The 18,451-nt window shown below is 41.1% G+C and overlaps 2 protein-coding genes across 4 annotated transcripts in view; one reads left to right on the forward strand and one right to left on the reverse strand.

The window, feature by feature from the left end:
- Window positions 1-520: 520 nt before the first annotated feature.
- On the reverse strand, window positions 521-11,054 carry CCDC43 (coiled-coil domain containing 43). The gene is made up of 5 exons (XM_068529834.1): window positions 10,724-11,054; window positions 6,711-6,798; window positions 5,069-5,204; window positions 3,287-3,345; window positions 521-2,138 (listed from the first exon to the last, which is right to left on the reverse strand). The coding sequence occupies exons 1-5, from the start codon at window positions 10,925-10,927 to the stop codon at window positions 1,951-1,953; spliced, it is 675 nt and encodes a 224-aa protein (XP_068385935.1). The 5' UTR covers window positions 10,928-11,054; the 3' UTR covers window positions 521-1,950.
- The window catches only part of DBF4B (DBF4B-CDC7 kinase regulatory subunit), a 48,086-nt gene continuing 40,496 nt past the window's right edge, over window positions 10,862-18,451 (forward strand). For all 3 annotated transcript variants that reach the window (XM_068529830.1, XM_068529832.1, XM_068529831.1), the window contains exon 1: window positions 10,862-11,148. The gene's annotated coding sequence lies outside the window, so the exon portion shown is untranslated. The remainder of the gene's footprint in view (window positions 11,149-18,451) is intronic.

Consider the following 18,451-nt stretch of genomic DNA (forward strand, 5'->3'; position numbering starts at 1 on the left):
TGAGCTTATCCTTTTTTTCTGTTTAAGCGTTAGTTCAAGTGTACACTAACTATAACCTATGTAATAGAGTCTCAGAAGAAAGAATTGCCTACTGTTATAACAGATTGAAACTAGAACCCTTCAGGGGTCTATGGATATAACCTGACTCTGCTTCAGAGACCAAAATGAAGGTGAGAACCAACCAAAAATCCAAAATATGGGTTATTAAATTAAAATAGGCTCTCTCATATGCTATCTGTAGCCACAGCCACATATGAAACTAAGACTCCAGCAGTACTTCAGAGACTTCAAAGCCAATCTACTGACTGTCCAAAAAAGAAGGTAATCTTTCTGATCTCCTAATATCCAACTCATAGAAAGGAAAACTGAGGCAGAGAATTTATGGATTCCAGGAAGAGGTTCTACTAGCAGAAGAGATAACTGGGCTAATCAAAACATAAGTAAAATTCAAACCCATTCCTAAGTGACTATCCACACACAACTCACTTCCAGGTGGAAGGAATCAGAATAAATCAGAAGACAGTGATTTAAATAGTTTATTTTTTTAAAAGGTGGTTATTTTAAAAAAAATTTTGCAATGCCACGGTTATAGGAGTGTATAGAGGTGACACATCGTTTCCTTAACCATGCGTTTTACCTTCCGCAGAAAGGTAAAAATATTTGTTAATCTCCTAGTTAATGGTATAAAACAGAGGTCAGCAAACATTTTCTCCGAAGGGCCAGGTGGTAAATATTTTAGGCTTTAAAGGTCACATAAGGTCTCTGTCACATATTCTTTCTTTTACAACCCTTTAAAGATGTAAAATCCATTGTTAGCTTGCACCATACAAAAACAGACTGGGCAAAATTTGGTTGCTGGCAGTTGTTTGCCCACCCCTGGTATAAAATATCTACTTTCTGTCTTGACAGAGGAATTGCTGTCTTCAGGCTTCTTGACAGTCTACTGCCTGAAGTAGGGAAAGGCCTGTTTACAACCGAATGTGGCTTGTGACAAAAGTAGACATGGAGGAGAGTTCCTACTCACTTTTGACTCTCCCAAGCAGTTTTTCCATTCACTCACTCATTCAATAAATTTGTTGCACCTACTATGTACACTCTTAAATATCTTTGTGTTAGCAGAGATTTCCAGTGTTTCTTCCTTAAAAGGGTTTCTCTAAACTTGTAATTATCAGGTCCTTATATGTTTTAGGGCAGATCAGGATTAAAATCTCTACTAGCACTCAAGAGGATTCATGATTATAAAAAATGAATCTAGCTAACAATGATATCCTTACACTCAATACTGACACATCCTTCTTAAAATCACAGCCCAGATGAGGAAAAATATATAACTATCTCTTATTAAAAGACACTTTGTTTCCTACCATAGGCTGAAACTTTTAAAAAATCTCAAATGTATAACATCCACCAAATAACTTCTTCTCATTTTTCAGTTTGTTGCCATGTAACATAAAGTCTGGATTCAGGTAGGGCTCTTCATCAGCTTCCTATTTCAGCCATAAAACAATACATTTAGGGGTGAATACTACTTCTGAAGCAATTGACACTCCTACATTTCATCCCAGGGAAGGAGTGGTCATGATTCTGCTCCTTCAGGACAAAAACTGTCAGCTTTCTGAATATTCCTGCTCTTCATCCCAGGTGAGGGAAGACTTTTTAAAGTGGCCAAAAGGAGTACAGGACTTCAGTATTAAAATATAAAGGTTGCCCCCATTCCAGATCTTTGGTACAGACATCAACTACAGTAATCTGTTTACCCACACCACAGAGACATGGCACATTTTGTAATTTGAAGTGTTTGTGATTTTCCTTTTGACCATGTAAACAAAAGGGGAAATGCCTTGGGAAACCACTTTTGCAATGTTTTCTCATTTCTCTTAAATACACAAGTGCACAACCAGTTCTCCCTTTGACCAAGTTCATGAGGAGAAAGAATAGAGTGGACCAAGGTTATCGCTTTCGCTCTCCTTTTTGAGTCCTTTTCTTTTCCTTTTCCTTGCGCTCCTGCTTGGCTAGCTTGTCCCTCTCCCTCTGCAGCTTGTCCTGTTCCTTCTTCCTTTGGGACTCATCCCGAAGAGAGTCTCGCTCCAGTTTTCGGGCATTGAGGACATCTTCCACGTTGGTGTTTCGAAACAGAGCTACAGGTGAGTTAAGGGATGAGGGTCCAGGTCACACAGGTCTCAACTACTGCTCTCTCCTCATTCTTGCTGTCGTCTCTCTACATGCTGAGTCTTCAATACTCTCTACCTATCCCTAGTCTTAAAAAAAAAAAAACTTACGTTTATCTTTGGTCTAATGGGAAATCTTAAAACTACCATTAGTAAAAAATTAGAATAAAAATCTCATTCAGACTTATCTGAGTGTTAAATATTTCATGAAAATGAAATTTCATTCTAGAATAAGTACTTATATCATTCACTGATGGAATTATTGTATAGTATCCAGGCTAGTTTCAGTAACTAGAGTATTAAAGTAACTGGCAAAATTTTTATGTACTTGGCATTATTAAAATGCTTGAAAAGAGTTGTTTAACCTAACTAAACTTTATCAGGTTGCCTTTTTCCCTAGACCACTAAAGCTTAAGTGAAAATCATGTTCTAAGGAAATAAGTTTAACCAGTTAGAAAATACCTAGCCAAAAACTCTACTCTTCATTTCTTACAACTTTAAAACATAACCTGTTACTACCAGACAAGCTCCTCTTTACTCTTAAAACATATTTTCTGCTTTAGTGCTTTAAAATGAGTAAGTCTCCATGAAAAAACCCCCCTTCTCAGATAATCCACCATGCTCGTCACGTTTAAGGTGGATTTCTAAATCCACCTTCTCTAGGAAGCTGCTCATAAGTGATTCTGTTGGTAGGGATTTTCCTCAGCACGTATGTTTCAATCTGTCCGTATTCTAACTTAAAGTCTTCAGTGTTTGTAGTCTCTTTCCACTGAATTATAAGGTCTTTGAGGACAAAGACCAAAACTGCAGTATTGTTCTATTTGCTTCCACATTGCTCGGAAACCCAGCGCTATACACAAGGAATATAGATTCTCATTTTCCCTTAGAAATCCTTTCTCTAAACTAACCCCTTCACAGTTCATGTTAACATATTTTCTTTGGGGAAAATTCTTGCTAAATTGACTATTTAGTACTGTCCTAGGACTGGGGCTCACAATGCTGGCCTGACCTGTGTCCTTGGAGGTAAATGGAGGCCCCAGCAAGGACAGTAAAATAAAAACTGACCCACAAGAATATTCTATGGAGAAACACATGGGGATGGACACAGAGAAGGATACATTTCTCAGAACCAGTGCTCATCATGGTGGCACCTGCATCATCCTTCTCATCTGCTTCAGTGAGTGACGTTAAGGAAAGTCGGATGGAAAACAAAGGTTAGCACATCCCAACCCAACATCAGAAAATAGTGATTTGGGCTTCTCTGGTGGCGCAGTGGTTAAGAACCTGCCTGCCAATGCAGGGGACACGGCTTCAAGCCCTAGTCCAGGAAGATCCCACATGCCACGGAGCAACAAAGCCCATGCGCCACAACTACTGAGCCTGTGCTCTAGAGCTTGTGAGCCACAACTACTGAGCCCACATGCCACAACTACTGAAGCCTGCACACCTAGAGCCCGTGCTCCGCAACGAGAAGCCACTGCAATGAGAAGCCCGTGCACCGCAACGAAGAGTAGCCCCCACTCACTGCAACTAGAGAAATCCCGTGCACAGCAACGAAGACCCAACGCAGCCAAAAATAAATAAATAAAAATTAAAAAAAAAAAAGAAAATAGTGACTAAGGTGATGGGTAGCAAAAGCACGCTGAATGGAAGGACTCTGTCAGGGATATGACGGTAGACCCAGGAGAGTCATCTCTGGAAGTCTCAACTTGGGGGAGATTGCTCAGAGCTTCTGTAAAATCCTTATCTGTCAGAGGCTGAAAAGAAACTGAAGCTGGTCTGGGTGGACTGCCACATTACCTGGGAGTCAGGGGATGGCAAGATAACCTCAAAAACAGTGGTTCTCAAAGTGTGGTTCCCAGAACTCCCCGAGAACTTGTGAGAAATACACATTCTTGGGCCCCACTCTGGATCTACTAAATCCAAAACTGTGGGGCATAAGGCCCAGCAATCTGTTTTAACAAGTCCTCCAGGAGAACCACTGCTTAAAACATTCTTTTCTAGCCCAGGAAATGAGATTTTTGTAGTTGGAACCTCCGCTCTGCCAAACCTGGCAAGAAAAATCATGAGGGAAAACAAGAAGAGGAGTTGGCCCCAAAGAGCCTAAGAATTCTTTCCTAACCTAGTGACGTTTCTGGTACGATGTCCACTCCATTCAAGCAGGCTCAGTAAGCTAAGCATTCCCTAAACAAATTTCAAATTCACAGGGAACCAAATCTGCCCCTACCAGCAACACTTTCTTTTTACACAGTCCCCACTCAAATTCCAGGTTTATTCTGGTGCTGCTTTGGGGGGTTCAGTCTCACTTTGGGGGTTCAGTCTCACTTTTATTAATTATGTGGTCACTGGAATATTAAAAAAAAAAAAAAAAAAAAGATTCAAATGAAACTGCTCCAAATTTGGGAATCCAAATTCAAATCCAGGTTCTAGTCCTGGTTTTGCTATTAATTCTCTGAATGTCTCTGATCACCCATTCATCTCTTAGTGCCTCAGTTTCCTTATCAACTGTGAAAAAATATAAAGATGGATTATACATGTAACACTGTACTTCATAGAAAGGTATTATACAAATACAAAGAATCATAAGTGTAAATCAACTATAAAGAATCATAGCTAGAGCATATTTTCTGAAAACACAATAACAGTGGTCCATTCAGGCATTATTTGTTTCACACTGAAGTTTTCAGGAACATATAGACTGTGTCTTAAAAAATGTAAGTCCAGTATCAACCATTCCAACATCATTCCTCACGCCCACCAAGGGGTATAGATCACTGCCATTTTAGAGGAGAAAATTAAGCTATAGAGGGGGATTGGCAGCTTCCCAGAGCTCACTGTAAACCAGCAAAGGCTTTTGGCTCAAGCCTCAGGGAATGGCGCTGAGACTCCAGAAAGGATATTCCTCTTCGTCTGTCACGTCAGCATACTGCGCCAGGAGCGCAGCTTTCCTCTGCTTCTCCTCTTCTGACACCATCCTGGGCTTCACCACAATCTGCGCCTGCTTCTCAATGAGGGTGGCAATGGCCTGGACCTCATCTGGGAGGTGGTGGGAGGGAAGGGAGGGACAACAAGGTTGTATGTGAAAGGAAACACGCTCACCGAACCACTAGTCCATGCTGGCAGTGCTTGGAGTAAAGGCAAGGGCATCTGCTGACTACTTAGAGCTCTGGGGTGCAAAGGAGGTGCCTCGGGGGCCAATGAGAAAGGCAAGGAAAGGCCATGCAGGCCAGGCTTTAGGTCTCATGTCCGTCTTCAATCAGAGCAGCCCTGCTTTTACTTGTTTTATATATTGAAGTTCTGCTGCTTAAAAAAAAAAAAAAAAAGGTTGAAAAGCACTGCATTAGAACCATAGACAATAAAGCCTCCAAACATGAAATTTTCTCTCTTCTCAACTCAGAAACCAAAGAAGGAATCTAGCACCAACTTAAGCTGGTCTATTTCATGTTGATAATTATGCTAGGTGAAATTCTTAGATTATTTTAAAATAAAATCATCTGTTGACTTCTCCATTCTCAAAGAAAGGAGGCAATGGTGTCAAGCAGTGGTTCTCATGCCTGGCTGCATATTAGAATCATCTGGGGGAGCTTTTAAAAAGATAGCAATGCCTGGGTCCCCACCCCGAAGATGTTTATATAATTGGTCCATGGTGCGGCCCAGGCACGGGCACTTTTATTTTTATTTATTTATTTTAAAAATTTATTTATTTTATTTTATTTTTGGCTGTGTTGGGGCTTCATTGCTGCGCGTGGGCTTTCTCTAGTTGCGGCGAGAGGGGGCTACTCTTCACTGTGGTGAGCGGGCTTCTCATTACGGTGGCTTCTCTTGTTGCAGAGCACGGACTCTAGGCACATGGGCTCAGTAGCTGTGGCATGCAGGCTCAGTAGTTGTGGCGCATGGGCTTAGTTGCTCTGCAGCATGTAGGATCTTCCCAGACCAGGGATTGAACCCGTGTCCCCTGCATTGGCAGGCAATTCTTAACTACTGTGCCACCAGGGAAGTCTTGGCACTGGCACTTTTAAACATACAGCAAGCAATTCTAGTGTACAGCCACAACTGAGAACCAACATATAGATAGCTTAGAATAGATTCTATTCAAGTTTGGATTTATGATTTGAGCTTTCTGCAGCTGATTTGTCATCCTAATGGTAACATCTCTTTCATTTTAAAGGGTGGAGGGTTTAGCTGAATAAAGCAAAAGACCAATCATAATTTGTGTTAAGAAATGAGAATATGAAAAAGGTGGGAAAATATAGTTGACCCTATACCTGCAGAGCAAATCTACAAGGGGGAGTGGGAAGAGGAATGAAAACGAAAAAAGAAAAAACCACAATGAAGAGAGCCATGGTCAGCTGAAGCGGAAAAATGTAAAAGGAAAAAAGAAAACCAATGTTCAGTTAAAAAGTTAAAGTAAGCTGCTCTGTGTTTGCCAGTTTAACTTATTTTAGGGCAAATGAGCATCCACTGGAGAAAACTGAAAACTCTTTCTCTAACAGCTGTAGAGTAAAGGTTGTTGGAGATTGGACGTAAAAACTCCAACTCTACCTTCTTTTTTCACTTTGGTGACAACATTCTGAGTTTCCGACCATCGTTCCACAATCTCCTTGCAGATGTTAAGAAGGGAATCTTCTTCCTGGTTGGAAAAGTAGACCAATTAATTTCCTGAGAGCCCTCAACCTGAACAAAGTCTATGCAGAGGGCAGAGCTCCCCCTGCTGGTGATGAGAAGAAATCACAGGGAGGGTTTGGGAGCCACAGAATAGAGATTATGTTTCTCTTCTGAGGCTCCAAACACAGAGGTAATCCTGTGTGTGAGTCCCAGAAGCCACACCTGCTAGGTCAAGAGCACCCACCCCATCCTGCCAAGCTCCAAAGGATAGGATTCTCACCAACTCAGGGCAGTCCTTCTCCTTTTGGGGCAAAAACCTGTTGCTTGAGTCAAAACTCTATGAAATCTTCCTTGGCCAATTTACTCAACTCAGAACACTCTCCAAAGTTTATCAACTTTCTTACTGGAACATATCCACGAGCTTGCTGATCCATAATAAAGAGAAGTTAAGTGAGTAGATGGTCTCCTGTACAACCATCCCTCTCTCCATTTCTCATAAGCAGACATATTCTGCACACCAACCAATCTTCCTCCTTAGCATGGTATGACAAAAAGGATGTTGGCTTTGGTGTCAGACTTACTTAAATTCAAATCCCAGATCTATGAGCAAGTTTCTTAACTTTTCCAAGCTTCACATCTTCCCAGGATTTTAGAGAGGATGAATGTGTATAAAGGGCCTACAGTCCTAACCGCTGGTGGTCCAGCGGTTAGGACTCCGTGCTTTCACTGCCGTGGGCCAGGATTCAATCCCTGGTCAAGGAACTAAGATCCCACATGCTGTGCACCGCCAAAAAAAAAAAGGCCTACACCACTGGGCAAAGAACAGGCATTGCAACAAATATGGGTATTTCCCTCCACCTTCATTATGGCTGCCTTCACCATCTTCATCTTCTACCCCTCAGGATGAGCTGTGAGTGTTCACATTTCCTAACGTGTCAGGCACTGTTCAAATACATAAGAACTCTCAGAGTTCTTAGAACAATCTCAAGAAGCACTCTCAATTTAGAGATGAGGAAACCAAGGCACAGAGGTTAAGTAACTTGCCCAAGGTGATACAAGTAATAAGTGGATTAAGCAGGATTTGAACCCAAGCAGTCTGGCTTTGAGCCCACGTTCTCAACCACTATATTACACCATCTCTCAGAGAAAAGTAAGGAGAGGCAGAACACAGACTTACTGTGGATATCCTTATTTTGTACCCAACAAAGGATTCCATCCTCTACCCTGCATCCTTTTAGCATGCATGCCAGACATATTGAACTTCTTTGGTCCAGAGTTCCTGTCTTGCAAGGATCCCCAGCAGGAAAAGCGAAGGGAGAGGAAAAGAAAAAAGGGTAGGAAAAGGAATGGAGAGGCAAAAGAGAAAGGGCACTCTTGGAGGACGAGGTGGTTTATTCCCCCAATCTCCTCATCCAAACCAAAGAAGTTCATTCCTCCATTCGTTCATTTATTCATCCAGATGGTTCCTGCCATATTCAAGGCACTAAGATGAATGCTAAGAGATGAATGAGAAACAGTCACTAGCCTCATAACACTTACAATTTAGAAGGCTGGTATATAAACAGCTGCGATGAAATGTAATATCCTGTTTACGAAACTCATTGTGATAATCATTTCATGATGTATGTAAGTCAAATTGTTATACCGTACACCTTAAACTTATGTAGTGCTGTATGTCAATTATATCTCAATACAACTGGAAGAAAAAAATGTAACGTCCTACTTAATGCTATGACCCTACTTAAAATTGCTCACCCCTCCATTCCACTCCTGATCCTCTTACAATGCTCCTTTTTTCCTAGCACTAATCATTTTCTAACATACTATATAATTTACTGATTATGTCTCTCCTTACCGGAATATAACCCTTTGAGGGCAGGGATTTCTGTCTGTGTTGTTCCCTAAAGTACCCCAAGCACTTAGGGCAGTGCCTGGCAGAGAGTAATCCATCAATAAAAATCTGATTAATCAGTCTATAAAAATTTGATTAATCAGTCTATCAAATTAATCAGTCTATCAGCGTGGGACTTCCCTGGCAGTCCAGTGGTTAAGACTTTGTCTTCCAATGCAGGAGGTGCGGGTTAGATCCCTGGTGGGGGAGCTTAGATTCCACATGCCTCACGGCCAAAAAACCAAAACATAAAACAGAAGCAATATTGTAACAAATTCAATAAAAGACTTAAAAAAAAAAATCAATCAGCGCAAGTGCAATCAGAAGGAATAAAGGGAAGGATGACAGAAGTTTTTGTTTACTGTCATTTGCTCCCAATTATATATACTATTCTTGAATCTTACCTCAAATTGTTGCTGACAAACTTCTAAATTCCTAATATTGAATCTAGCCCAATATGGCGATTGATTTGGCTATGCCTTTTGTTTTTCCCAGAATGGGATTTGGTACAATAGTCGGGAGCTTCTATATGCAGCCCAACTGACTGACAGACAATAAGCAGTGCTATGAGTGATGTGTTTGGTCTATACCATACTCATTGGCCTTGCTGCCCTGTAAAGTTGCTCCTCAGTTTTCATGGACAGGACCCCTGCCTCCCCATATCATTCCTGGCCAATTCTTCCCAAAGTCATTTTCTACATAGAAGGGGCTGGGAAAACTGTGAGAAAATTAAGCATGGTGTGTGAATTGGGCAGAGGGAGGGAAGCCACCTTAAAAATGAGTTTGTCTTCTGCAGTTTATGCAAACAAGAGGGAGATACAAAGAACCAAATCTGGTCTAGATAACTCTTCTACCAAGAGACTGTTAAGAGTCTAAGGCAAATTCATGCCTGCCTTTATCAGCAGACATACAGTTCTAAGTAATGATACAATGTAAAGAACAGGTCAAGGAGCTGGTACCAATGAGTACCCAAATTACTTCAACTTCTTTTTCATGGAATCTTTAGAAACTTCCCAGTGGGAAATCTTTTAAAAAGTAACTTAAATTGCTTGCCTCCTACTCTTTCCCTCTACGACCTGCAATGTAATGATTCAAGAAAACAATTTATTCCACTGTGTTGTATTTCCACTGAACTTATGAGTTGCATCACAAGCTGTGTTAAGGCTTTCCCATTTATAGGTCAATCTCACCAGAGCAGGCTCTGGAACTAAAAGGGGGCCCTTGCCAGGAGGCCCTGGGACAGCTGCACTAGTGTTATGTTTTAACCACGTGATCAGTCAATGACCTGCACTTTCACCAAGTAAGTGTACATAGAGATTAGGGCAGGAGAAATGATCAGGTTGGAAAAGTGAACATCCTGGTGACTTACTACTTAAATACAGTTTAAAGCACACATTTCTGAATTCTTGAATCTGCTTCTAAAAGGCTAAGTATCAAGTTTATCTCTCTTCTTTAAAACTCTGATCTCTCTTACTCCCCAACCTACTCCCCCCAATGATTACTGCATTTCTAAATACAGTAAAGGATCAAGCACAAAATTTGTTTCCGTTCTGCCTAGGCGTGAAAAGACCTCTACCGCCTAAACTGACCTTTTTTGGACTCCTACCTCCAAAATAGGAAACCGAGAGGGTGCCTCCTGCAGGCTTTTGTCAGGGGCACTGCCTCTTAAAGGGCACAGACATCTCAGAGCACTTAACTCCCCCCTCTGAACACTGTCAGCGGATGGGAACGAAATTGGTTGTTAGACGTTTATGATAAAACTCATTTAGACATTTCAACGCCTTTGGAAGAATACTCACCCAGCTCATCCACAGGCATCTGAGAGGGCCTTGTCCTCAAGAATAAGGGAAAGCCTTTCCTCTCTATGCACCTGCAACCTTCCGGCTCCCAAAACCCTGGATGGGGAGCAACTCCCTTCCCCCGAGGCCCAGGGCTCAGAAGAGTATTCCTCTCCCAGGTGAGACCACTAATCCTCTGGGACACCAAGTAGGGGAAAGGGGATACGAAGTACTGACAGGGGCCGGCAGAGAGGATAAAGGAATGTGTCCGGGGTTCTCACCAGGAAAGCAGAGAGGATACCCTGCAGAGCGTCCAGCTTCTCCTCTTCCTCCTCCTCCTGAAGGACACCCAGGATGTAGGCACCGTAAACGGCTCGGTCCACTCCCAGCGCCTCCAACCGTCCGTCTAGCCACGATTCAAAGCCGCTGCCCCCTCCATCGCTCTCGCCAGAGGTAGCAGCGGCCACTGCGCTGGGCGCCGCCATCTTGGGGCCAGGGTCCTGCCAGCCCCCAGGGCGCCTACCGCAGCGCCTGACGGGCCGCGCCACGGGCTCACTGCGCGTGCTCAGAAACGAAATCCACGCCCCGGCGCGCGGGGCGTAGAATCTAGTCGACCCGTAGTGACCTGCCGGGGCGTTTTGTACCTTCTAAGTAGAGCGCATCTTGGCTTACGCACGGTCACGTGGTCTCTCAGGAATCCTGGCTGGTGAGTAGTCTTAACCGACTCTTTTTTTACAGTTGGGGAAGTTCGGAGGGGTTCAGTGACTTGGCCAAAGTCACGCGGCTAATAACTAAACGGGACTGGAACTCACCTTCGATTCTAGCGCCTCGACCGGCCTCACCAAGCCGCGCTTTCACGCCACTCGTGGGAAGCTAAGCCACCCACTCCCACACAGCTTTCAAGGGGGAAACAGCTGGCTCTGTCGGGAACGCCCACTGTCTCTATCAACTGCTACCACCTGCGCCTTTGCATGCTCCTCCCGTATGAAAACTCAAGCTCCAGAAAACCTTCCCTGATTCCCTGCAATCTGTGTTAAGACCACGCCAGTGTGCTGCGGTTGCTTCTCTGCATTTACATGCTGTGCTTAACGCGCTACTGGACACATAGTGGGTGCTCAATAAATGAACAGGCAACCTCGAGTCATTTCTTTCATTCACTCACTCAACACTTAAACAGAAATAACTCTGAGGAGCCTTCTTTACCCATTGTCAAGCATTATCTAAGACCTTCTGATACATTATCTCTTTAATCCTCCCAACAACCGTGTGAGGAGATGCTTTTATTGTCCACATAGTAAAGATAAGGAAAATGAAACACAGAGTCACACAGTTACAGGGAGCCTAACCAGAGGCAAGTGTTCCTGCACAGCCGGCGGAGCCTCAGATGGCTCTCAAAACACCAGGCTTTGGGCTGAAATGAATTACCCAAGAACCCGGGTTGGCTTTGCCTGAACTGCAGAGGAGACTGGCAGGTCACTGGCCTGACTTTTTCATTCACTAAATATTTATTGGCATTGCTGCTAGGCACTGAAATATAAAGATAAATGTCACAAAAGCTCTCCCTTCAAAGGGTCTTCAGTGGAAACAGACATGTTTAATCATGACAATACAGTGAGATAAGTGTTTCAATGTCTAATGGAGATTGCAGTAGGTTGCCTGGAAGAAGATTAGCTTAACATTGCCTGTTGGATTGGAGTTGGAAACTGGAGATGGGAGATCTGGGAAGGCTTCTGGTGGAGGTGATACTTTCACTTTTTTGAAGAACAAGTGAGAGTTCTTTAGGCAGAAAGACTAGAAGAGAAAGGGAGCAGGCCCAGATGCACGGCGCTGTGTGGGCCCTCCAGAGAATCATGGATGGCTTGAGCAGCAGAGTTCAGATAGAAGATTTTCAAGGGATGACAACAAAAGGAAAGGAAGGGTCTTATATACCTGGCAGAGCACCTCCTGAGAGAATCCTCTACCCTTATTATCGTTGGGATAATGTAAATGAATGAACATGGAACATTGTAAAGCTCAGTAGAAATACAGGATACTGTGACTATTAGCCCCATGTCTTCTGTGTGCTCCCTGAGTTAGAATGTGACAATAATGGAGTCAGAGGCCAGAGTCAGCCCCCAAAGACTTGCCGCTATTTCAGATACTCAGATGTACTTTCTAATCCAGTTGCTGTCTCGCAGGTGGGGTTTGTTGGTTAACAGACTTGGGAGCCATCATGACTCAAGGATCATAGTTTGAGGTCAGAACCCCCACGATCAGAAAAGGAGCACAGGGGACTTCCCTGGTGACGCGGTGGATAAGACTCCAAGCTCCCAATGCAGGGGGCCGGGGTTCGATCCCTGGTCAGGGAACTAGATCCCACATGCATGCTGCAACTAAGACCAGGTGCAACCAAATAAATAAATATTAAAAAAAGAAAAAGGAACACAAAATTTTGTTCCTTTTTAAGTTTTCACTTTGAAATAATTACAGACTCACAGGGAGTTGCAAAAGTAGTACATAGAGACCTGTGCACCTTCACTCAGTTTCCCCCAATGGTAACATCTTACATAGCTATAGTATAATATCAAAATCAGGAAATCGATATTGGTACAGTGCACAAAGGCTTTTTGAAGACATCCTAGAAACTTCTTACAAAACTGAGTGAAGGTTCTACAGACCCTGCATTTTAAAAAATCCTCATTGGCTATTTTATTACAAAAGTTATAGCTTATAGTTCAAAAAACCAATTCATACCACTGGACAAATGACAGAAAGCTTACAGAAAAAATCAAGATGGCTTTTTACACTGTAAAACAAATAGTGTCATTTATAATTTTTAAAATATGCAAATTAAACTTGCAATGAGATAACATGTTTTCTTCTCAGATTTGAAAGTCTGATAATACTGTGTTAATCTGAGATTGGGTAACAGGCACTGGAAAATGTTTCTGCAGAACGTAAATTGGTACAGTCTTGTTGGAGGGCAACTTGAAAAGACCCAGCATTTATCCTTCTGGGAATTTATTATAATACATGCATGTATTGTACATGCATGTACATGCATGTACATGCAGAATGACATATTTATAAGGATATTCGTTGCAGTGATGCTAATTGTAGTGGAAAGACAGGAATAGTCTACATTCTATCTATAGGAGACTGACTCAAAAAAGCCACAGAAGGAAGTATTGTGCAGCCATAAAAGTGGAAGAAGCTCTTTATGTAGTGACACGTAACAAAATTCAAGATACATTATTAAAGAAAAAAGCGAGGCTCAGAACAGTATGTAATGTTTGCTACCATTTGTGTTTAAATAGTTGGAGGGATGGGGAGAAATACACACACACATATCTGACCTGGCATGTGCATAAAATATCTCTGGAAAGATAGACAAGGGAATGTGAAGATGGTCGTCACTGAGGAGGAGAACTCAGGGAGACTAGTTTTAAAACATCTTGTTTTAAAAGTATGAGCTATTTGTTATATTAATTTTACCTTGCATCTTTTAAAAATATTTATTTTACTTTTGGCTGCATTGGGTCTTTGTTGCTGCATGCGGGCTTTCTCTAGTTGCAGCGAGTGGGGGCTACTCTGTTGCAGTGCGCGGGCTTCTCATTGCGGTGGCTCCTCTTATTGCGGAGCATGGGCTCTAGGCCTGAGGGCTTCAGTAGTTGCGGCTCGCGAGTTCTAGAGGGCGGGCTTAGTAGTTGTGGCGCACGGGTTTAGCTGCTCCGCGGCATGTGGGATCTTCCCGGACCAGGGATTGAACCTGTGTCCCCTGCATTGGCAGGCGGATTCTTAACCACTGCGCCACCAGGGAAGCCCCATCTTTTTATTTTAAAGAAATAATGCCTCCAATCTCCTTTTCTTCCTTCCCTACCAAGAGGTAGCCTCTATTCCTGAATTTGGTATTTGTCCTCCTCTTGAATGTTTTTAAACATAGTACATATTACTACATATGTAGTACATATTATAATGTATGTGTGTATGTGTCCATGTGTATGTATCCATAAACAATATATCACATTGTTTTGCATGTTAGACTTTTCATTCTGCAGTATGCTTTTTTCACTTAAGATCTTGAAAATATTTACCCATGTTGATACATGTAGCTCTTATCCATTCATTTAAAGCACTGCATAGTATTCCACTGCTTGAATATAGCCCAGCTGATCCATTCCTCCGCTGATGGATGTTTAGATTATTTCCCAGTTCTTCAAACAGTGCTTCAAGTCACATTCTTTTTTATGTCTCCTTGCCCACCTGTGGAAAAGTTTCTCTAGGCCAGTGACCATCAAACATATTTTTGCCACATTCTGTTAGCAGTAAAAATATTTTTGCTGTGCACCCCTAAAATATGAATATGTATTTATTTATGAATTACATATGTGAACCACTATTCCAAATTAGTATGACCATCATAAGATATACAAAAAGATAACTGTAAAAAGGGCAATTGAAAAGAGAAGGAAATAATATATTACAAATATTTATTTATTTGTAGTACAAAAATCATTAGTGAGGGACTTCCCTGGTGGTCCAGTGGCTAAGACTCCGTGCTCCCAATACAGGGGGCCCGGGTTCGATCCCTGGTCAGGGAACTAGATCCCACACGCCGCAACTAAGACCCGGTGCAGCCAAATAATAAATTTTTTTTTTTTTAAATCATTAGTGAAAATAGTGTGGCTGAATATGCTTCATTACTTTCCCACCTTATTATTTATTATTTTTTAAAAATTTTAATTGTGGTAAAATGCCCATAATATAAAATTTACCGTCTGAACCACTTTTATGAATTCAGTAGTGTTAAAGATTCATTACTGGCAAGAGCTTCTCTTGAACTTCAGTGATTTTTCTCACCCATTGACCAGCTGACTCTCTCATTGAACCTGAGAGTTTGTACTCACACTTGTGTGTGAGTCATTAGGATTATTTGTAATCTTAATCTTGCTTCTTTGGAGGAATCTTGTTAAGCCTCTTGTTCACTTTTGGGGGCTAGGAAAATCCAGATAGCATAATCTGTAATTCCATTTATCTGGGGATATGTAAACTGTGGAGAACAGTGAAAAACACGCCACCAAACCCTGAAAAGAAAACACAGACAACCCCTCCAAATATGAAGCTCCCTTACCCTTTACCCAGATAACTCATTTGCTTTACTTCCTAACCCAGGATCTCTGACAAGAGCACAGGGAGGGCACCAGCATCAGTCTGTTTCCTAACGATTAGTAAAACTTACTTGTTTTTCTTTTGGATAAAAAAATATATTTAAATACTAATGCTTCCTTTTGGTACCTCTGTGATTATCTTGTGTCTGAGGGATGCACACCTCTCTTTGGAGACCAGCATATACCTAGAAACAGAATTGCTGAGTTGAAGGGCATAAACCTTGTGGATATCACCATATTGCTCTCCCAAGGGCTTGTCCCAGTTTGCATTCCCACCCTTGCCTTCACGTTTTTACTAAAACTTGCTTTTAATATACTTTAATTTTTGCCAGTCAAAGAGGTGTGAAAGAGCATCTAATTTAATTTGCATTACTAGTTTAATTTGCATTTAACTGCTAGTGAGTCTGAGCACTTTTAATACATTTATCAGCCATTAAAATTTCCTCATCTTTGATCAGTTTGATGTTTTGTGACAATCTAGAGGGGTGGGAGGGAGGCTCAAGAGGGAGGGGATATAGGGATGTATATATACATATAGCTGATTTACTTTGTTTTTTTGTTTGTTTGTTAATTTTTATTTATTTGTTTATGCCTGTGTTGGGTCTTCATTGCTGCGCACAGGCTTTTTCTAGTTGCGGCGGGCGGGGACTACTCTTCCTTGCGGTGCATGGGCTTCTCACTGTGGTGGCTTCTCTTGTTGTGGACTATGGGCTCTAGGCGCTCAGGCTTCAGTAGTTGTGGCCCACGGGCTCAGTAGTTGTGGCACACGGGCTTAGTTGCTCTGCGGCATGTGGGGTCTTCCCGGACCAGGGATCAAACCCGTGTCCCCCGCATTGGCAGGCGTATTCTTAACCACTGCGCCACGAGGGAAGTCCCAGCTGATTTACATTGTTGTACAGCAGAAACTAACACAACATTGTAAAGCAGTTATACTCCAATAAAGATATAAAAAAAAAAGAAAGTGAGCAAAAGACATGAAGATATTTTACCAAATAAGAAACACAAGTGGCATATAAGCACATAACAAGGTGTTCAACATCATTAGCCATAAAAGAAATGCAAATAAAAACCACTCTGAGTGAAAAAAGTCAAAAAAAAAATTTCCTCATCTTTGAATTGCCTGTTTATATCCCTTTTGGGTTTTTCTATTGGATCATTTGTCTTTGCCATGCTAATTTGTAGGAGTCTACTTTTTCTTTCCTTTTTTCTTTCTTTTCTTAATTTTTTCATTAATTTCATTAATTTTTCTTAATTTCATTAATTTCTATCCTTTACTATTTCTGACCATCTGTAATCTTTGGGTGTGCTCTTCATTTTCTGACCTCTCAAGGTGAACACTTAGCTGATTCATTTTCAGTCTGTCTTATTTTCTAATATAGCATATACATTTAAGGTCATATATTTCTCTCTGGTTACTTAGCTGAATTTTACAACTTTTTAAAAGGAATCTCACAGCTTTTGATATATCGTTTTTCATTGTTGCAGTTCTAGATATATTACAATTTCCATTGTAATTGTTTTATTCTCCTATCATGAATTATTTAGAAATGTGGTTTTTTAAATTCCAGAGTAATGCATTTTGTTTTATCCTTTAACAAAAAACAAAAAACTTACCTTTTTGTTTTTGATTTCTAACTTCATCATATTGTGGTCATAGGATGTGTTCTGTATGGTGTCGATTTTTTGGTATCGGTTGATACTTTAGTAGCATAGTATGTCAATTTTTATAATGTTCCATGTGTACTTGAACATATTTTCTAATATTTATATATTAATGTTTGTTAGTTATATAATTGAATCTTTTATATGTTGCTAATGTCGTCTTATTTTTGTTTCAGCTATCATCTTTTTTGGAGAAAAGTATCTTAAAATGCCCAGTATATTTGTAGATTTTACAGTCTTCCCTTGTATTTCTGGCTTAAATATTTTGATGTTGTTAGAGTCATATAAGTACTAGGTTATTTCTTCCCTGGCAAATTGTTTATCGTCAAGGAATGACACCTGTATTCCTAATAATCCTTTATCTCTTGAAATCTATCCTGTCAGATTTTAATATCACCGTATCAGTTTTCCATTTTGCCCTACACTGAGAGGCAGCAGAGAGCAATGTTAAGAGCATGGACTCTGAAGTCAGGCTGCTGGGGTTCAAATCCCAGCACTGACACCTTCTAGCTGTGTGACCTCAAGCAGGTTTTAACCTCAGTGTTCCCATGTATAAAATGGGCGCAGTTACTACCTACCTCAAAGGACTATTATGAGGATTAAACTAATTACTATTTTTAAAGCACTTTGAACATCATAGTAAGCACTCCATAGGTATTTGTAAAATAAATAATTAAATATATATGTGCAGCCCTTTTCTGTGTCATTATTTTATAGGTATTTGTCTGACAAACACCATATAGCTGCTAGATACTGTAATGCTGCAGTAGATACCTTTATTACATAAGTCATATCCCATATGTCTGAGTGTATCTCTAGAATAACTCCTAGAAATGGGATTGCTGGGTGGAAAGATATGTGCATTTGTAATTTTCCTAGATAATGCCAAATTGCCTTACATAGGAGTCTGGTGCAACCCCAATGTAAGGCAATTTGGCACTATCTAGCAAAATTGATCTTTGCCAGGCTGTTAAGTGAAAAATGGTATTTCAGTATAGATGTAATTTGCATTTCTCTTATTTTAAGTGAGGTTGAGCATATTTGAATGTTCTTTGTATTTCCTTTTCTATGAATGTTCCCTTACCCATTTTCAATTCGGTGGTTGATCTTTCCTGGATCTATTTGTTCAAGTTTTTTAGATATTGGGAAATCAGTCCTTGTTCTATGATATAAGCTGATTTTTTTTTTCTAAGCACTTCC

Source organism: Eschrichtius robustus, chromosome 20 (genome assembly GCF_028021215.1).
Source record: "Eschrichtius robustus isolate mEscRob2 chromosome 20, mEscRob2.pri, whole genome shotgun sequence".
In the NCBI taxonomy this organism is placed as follows: domain Eukaryota; kingdom Metazoa; phylum Chordata; class Mammalia; order Artiodactyla; family Eschrichtiidae; genus Eschrichtius; species Eschrichtius robustus.

What these genes read in the sequence shown, in the direction of transcription:
- CCDC43 (XM_068529834.1), bottom strand. Translation starts at nt 10,927, where the DNA reads ATGGCGGCGCCCAGCGCAGTGGCCGCTGCTACCTCTGGCGAGAGCGAT. An exon ending in CACCAAAGTGAAAAAAGAAG is followed by an intron (nt 5,205 to 6,710) that starts GTAGAGTTGGAG and finishes ACCACCTCCCAG; the next exon opens with ATGAGGTCCAGGCCATTGCC. An exon ending in GACGTGACAGACGAAGAGGA is followed by an intron (nt 3,346 to 5,068) that starts ATATCCTTTCTG and finishes AACGTCACTCAC; the next exon opens with TGAAGCAGATGAGAAGGATG.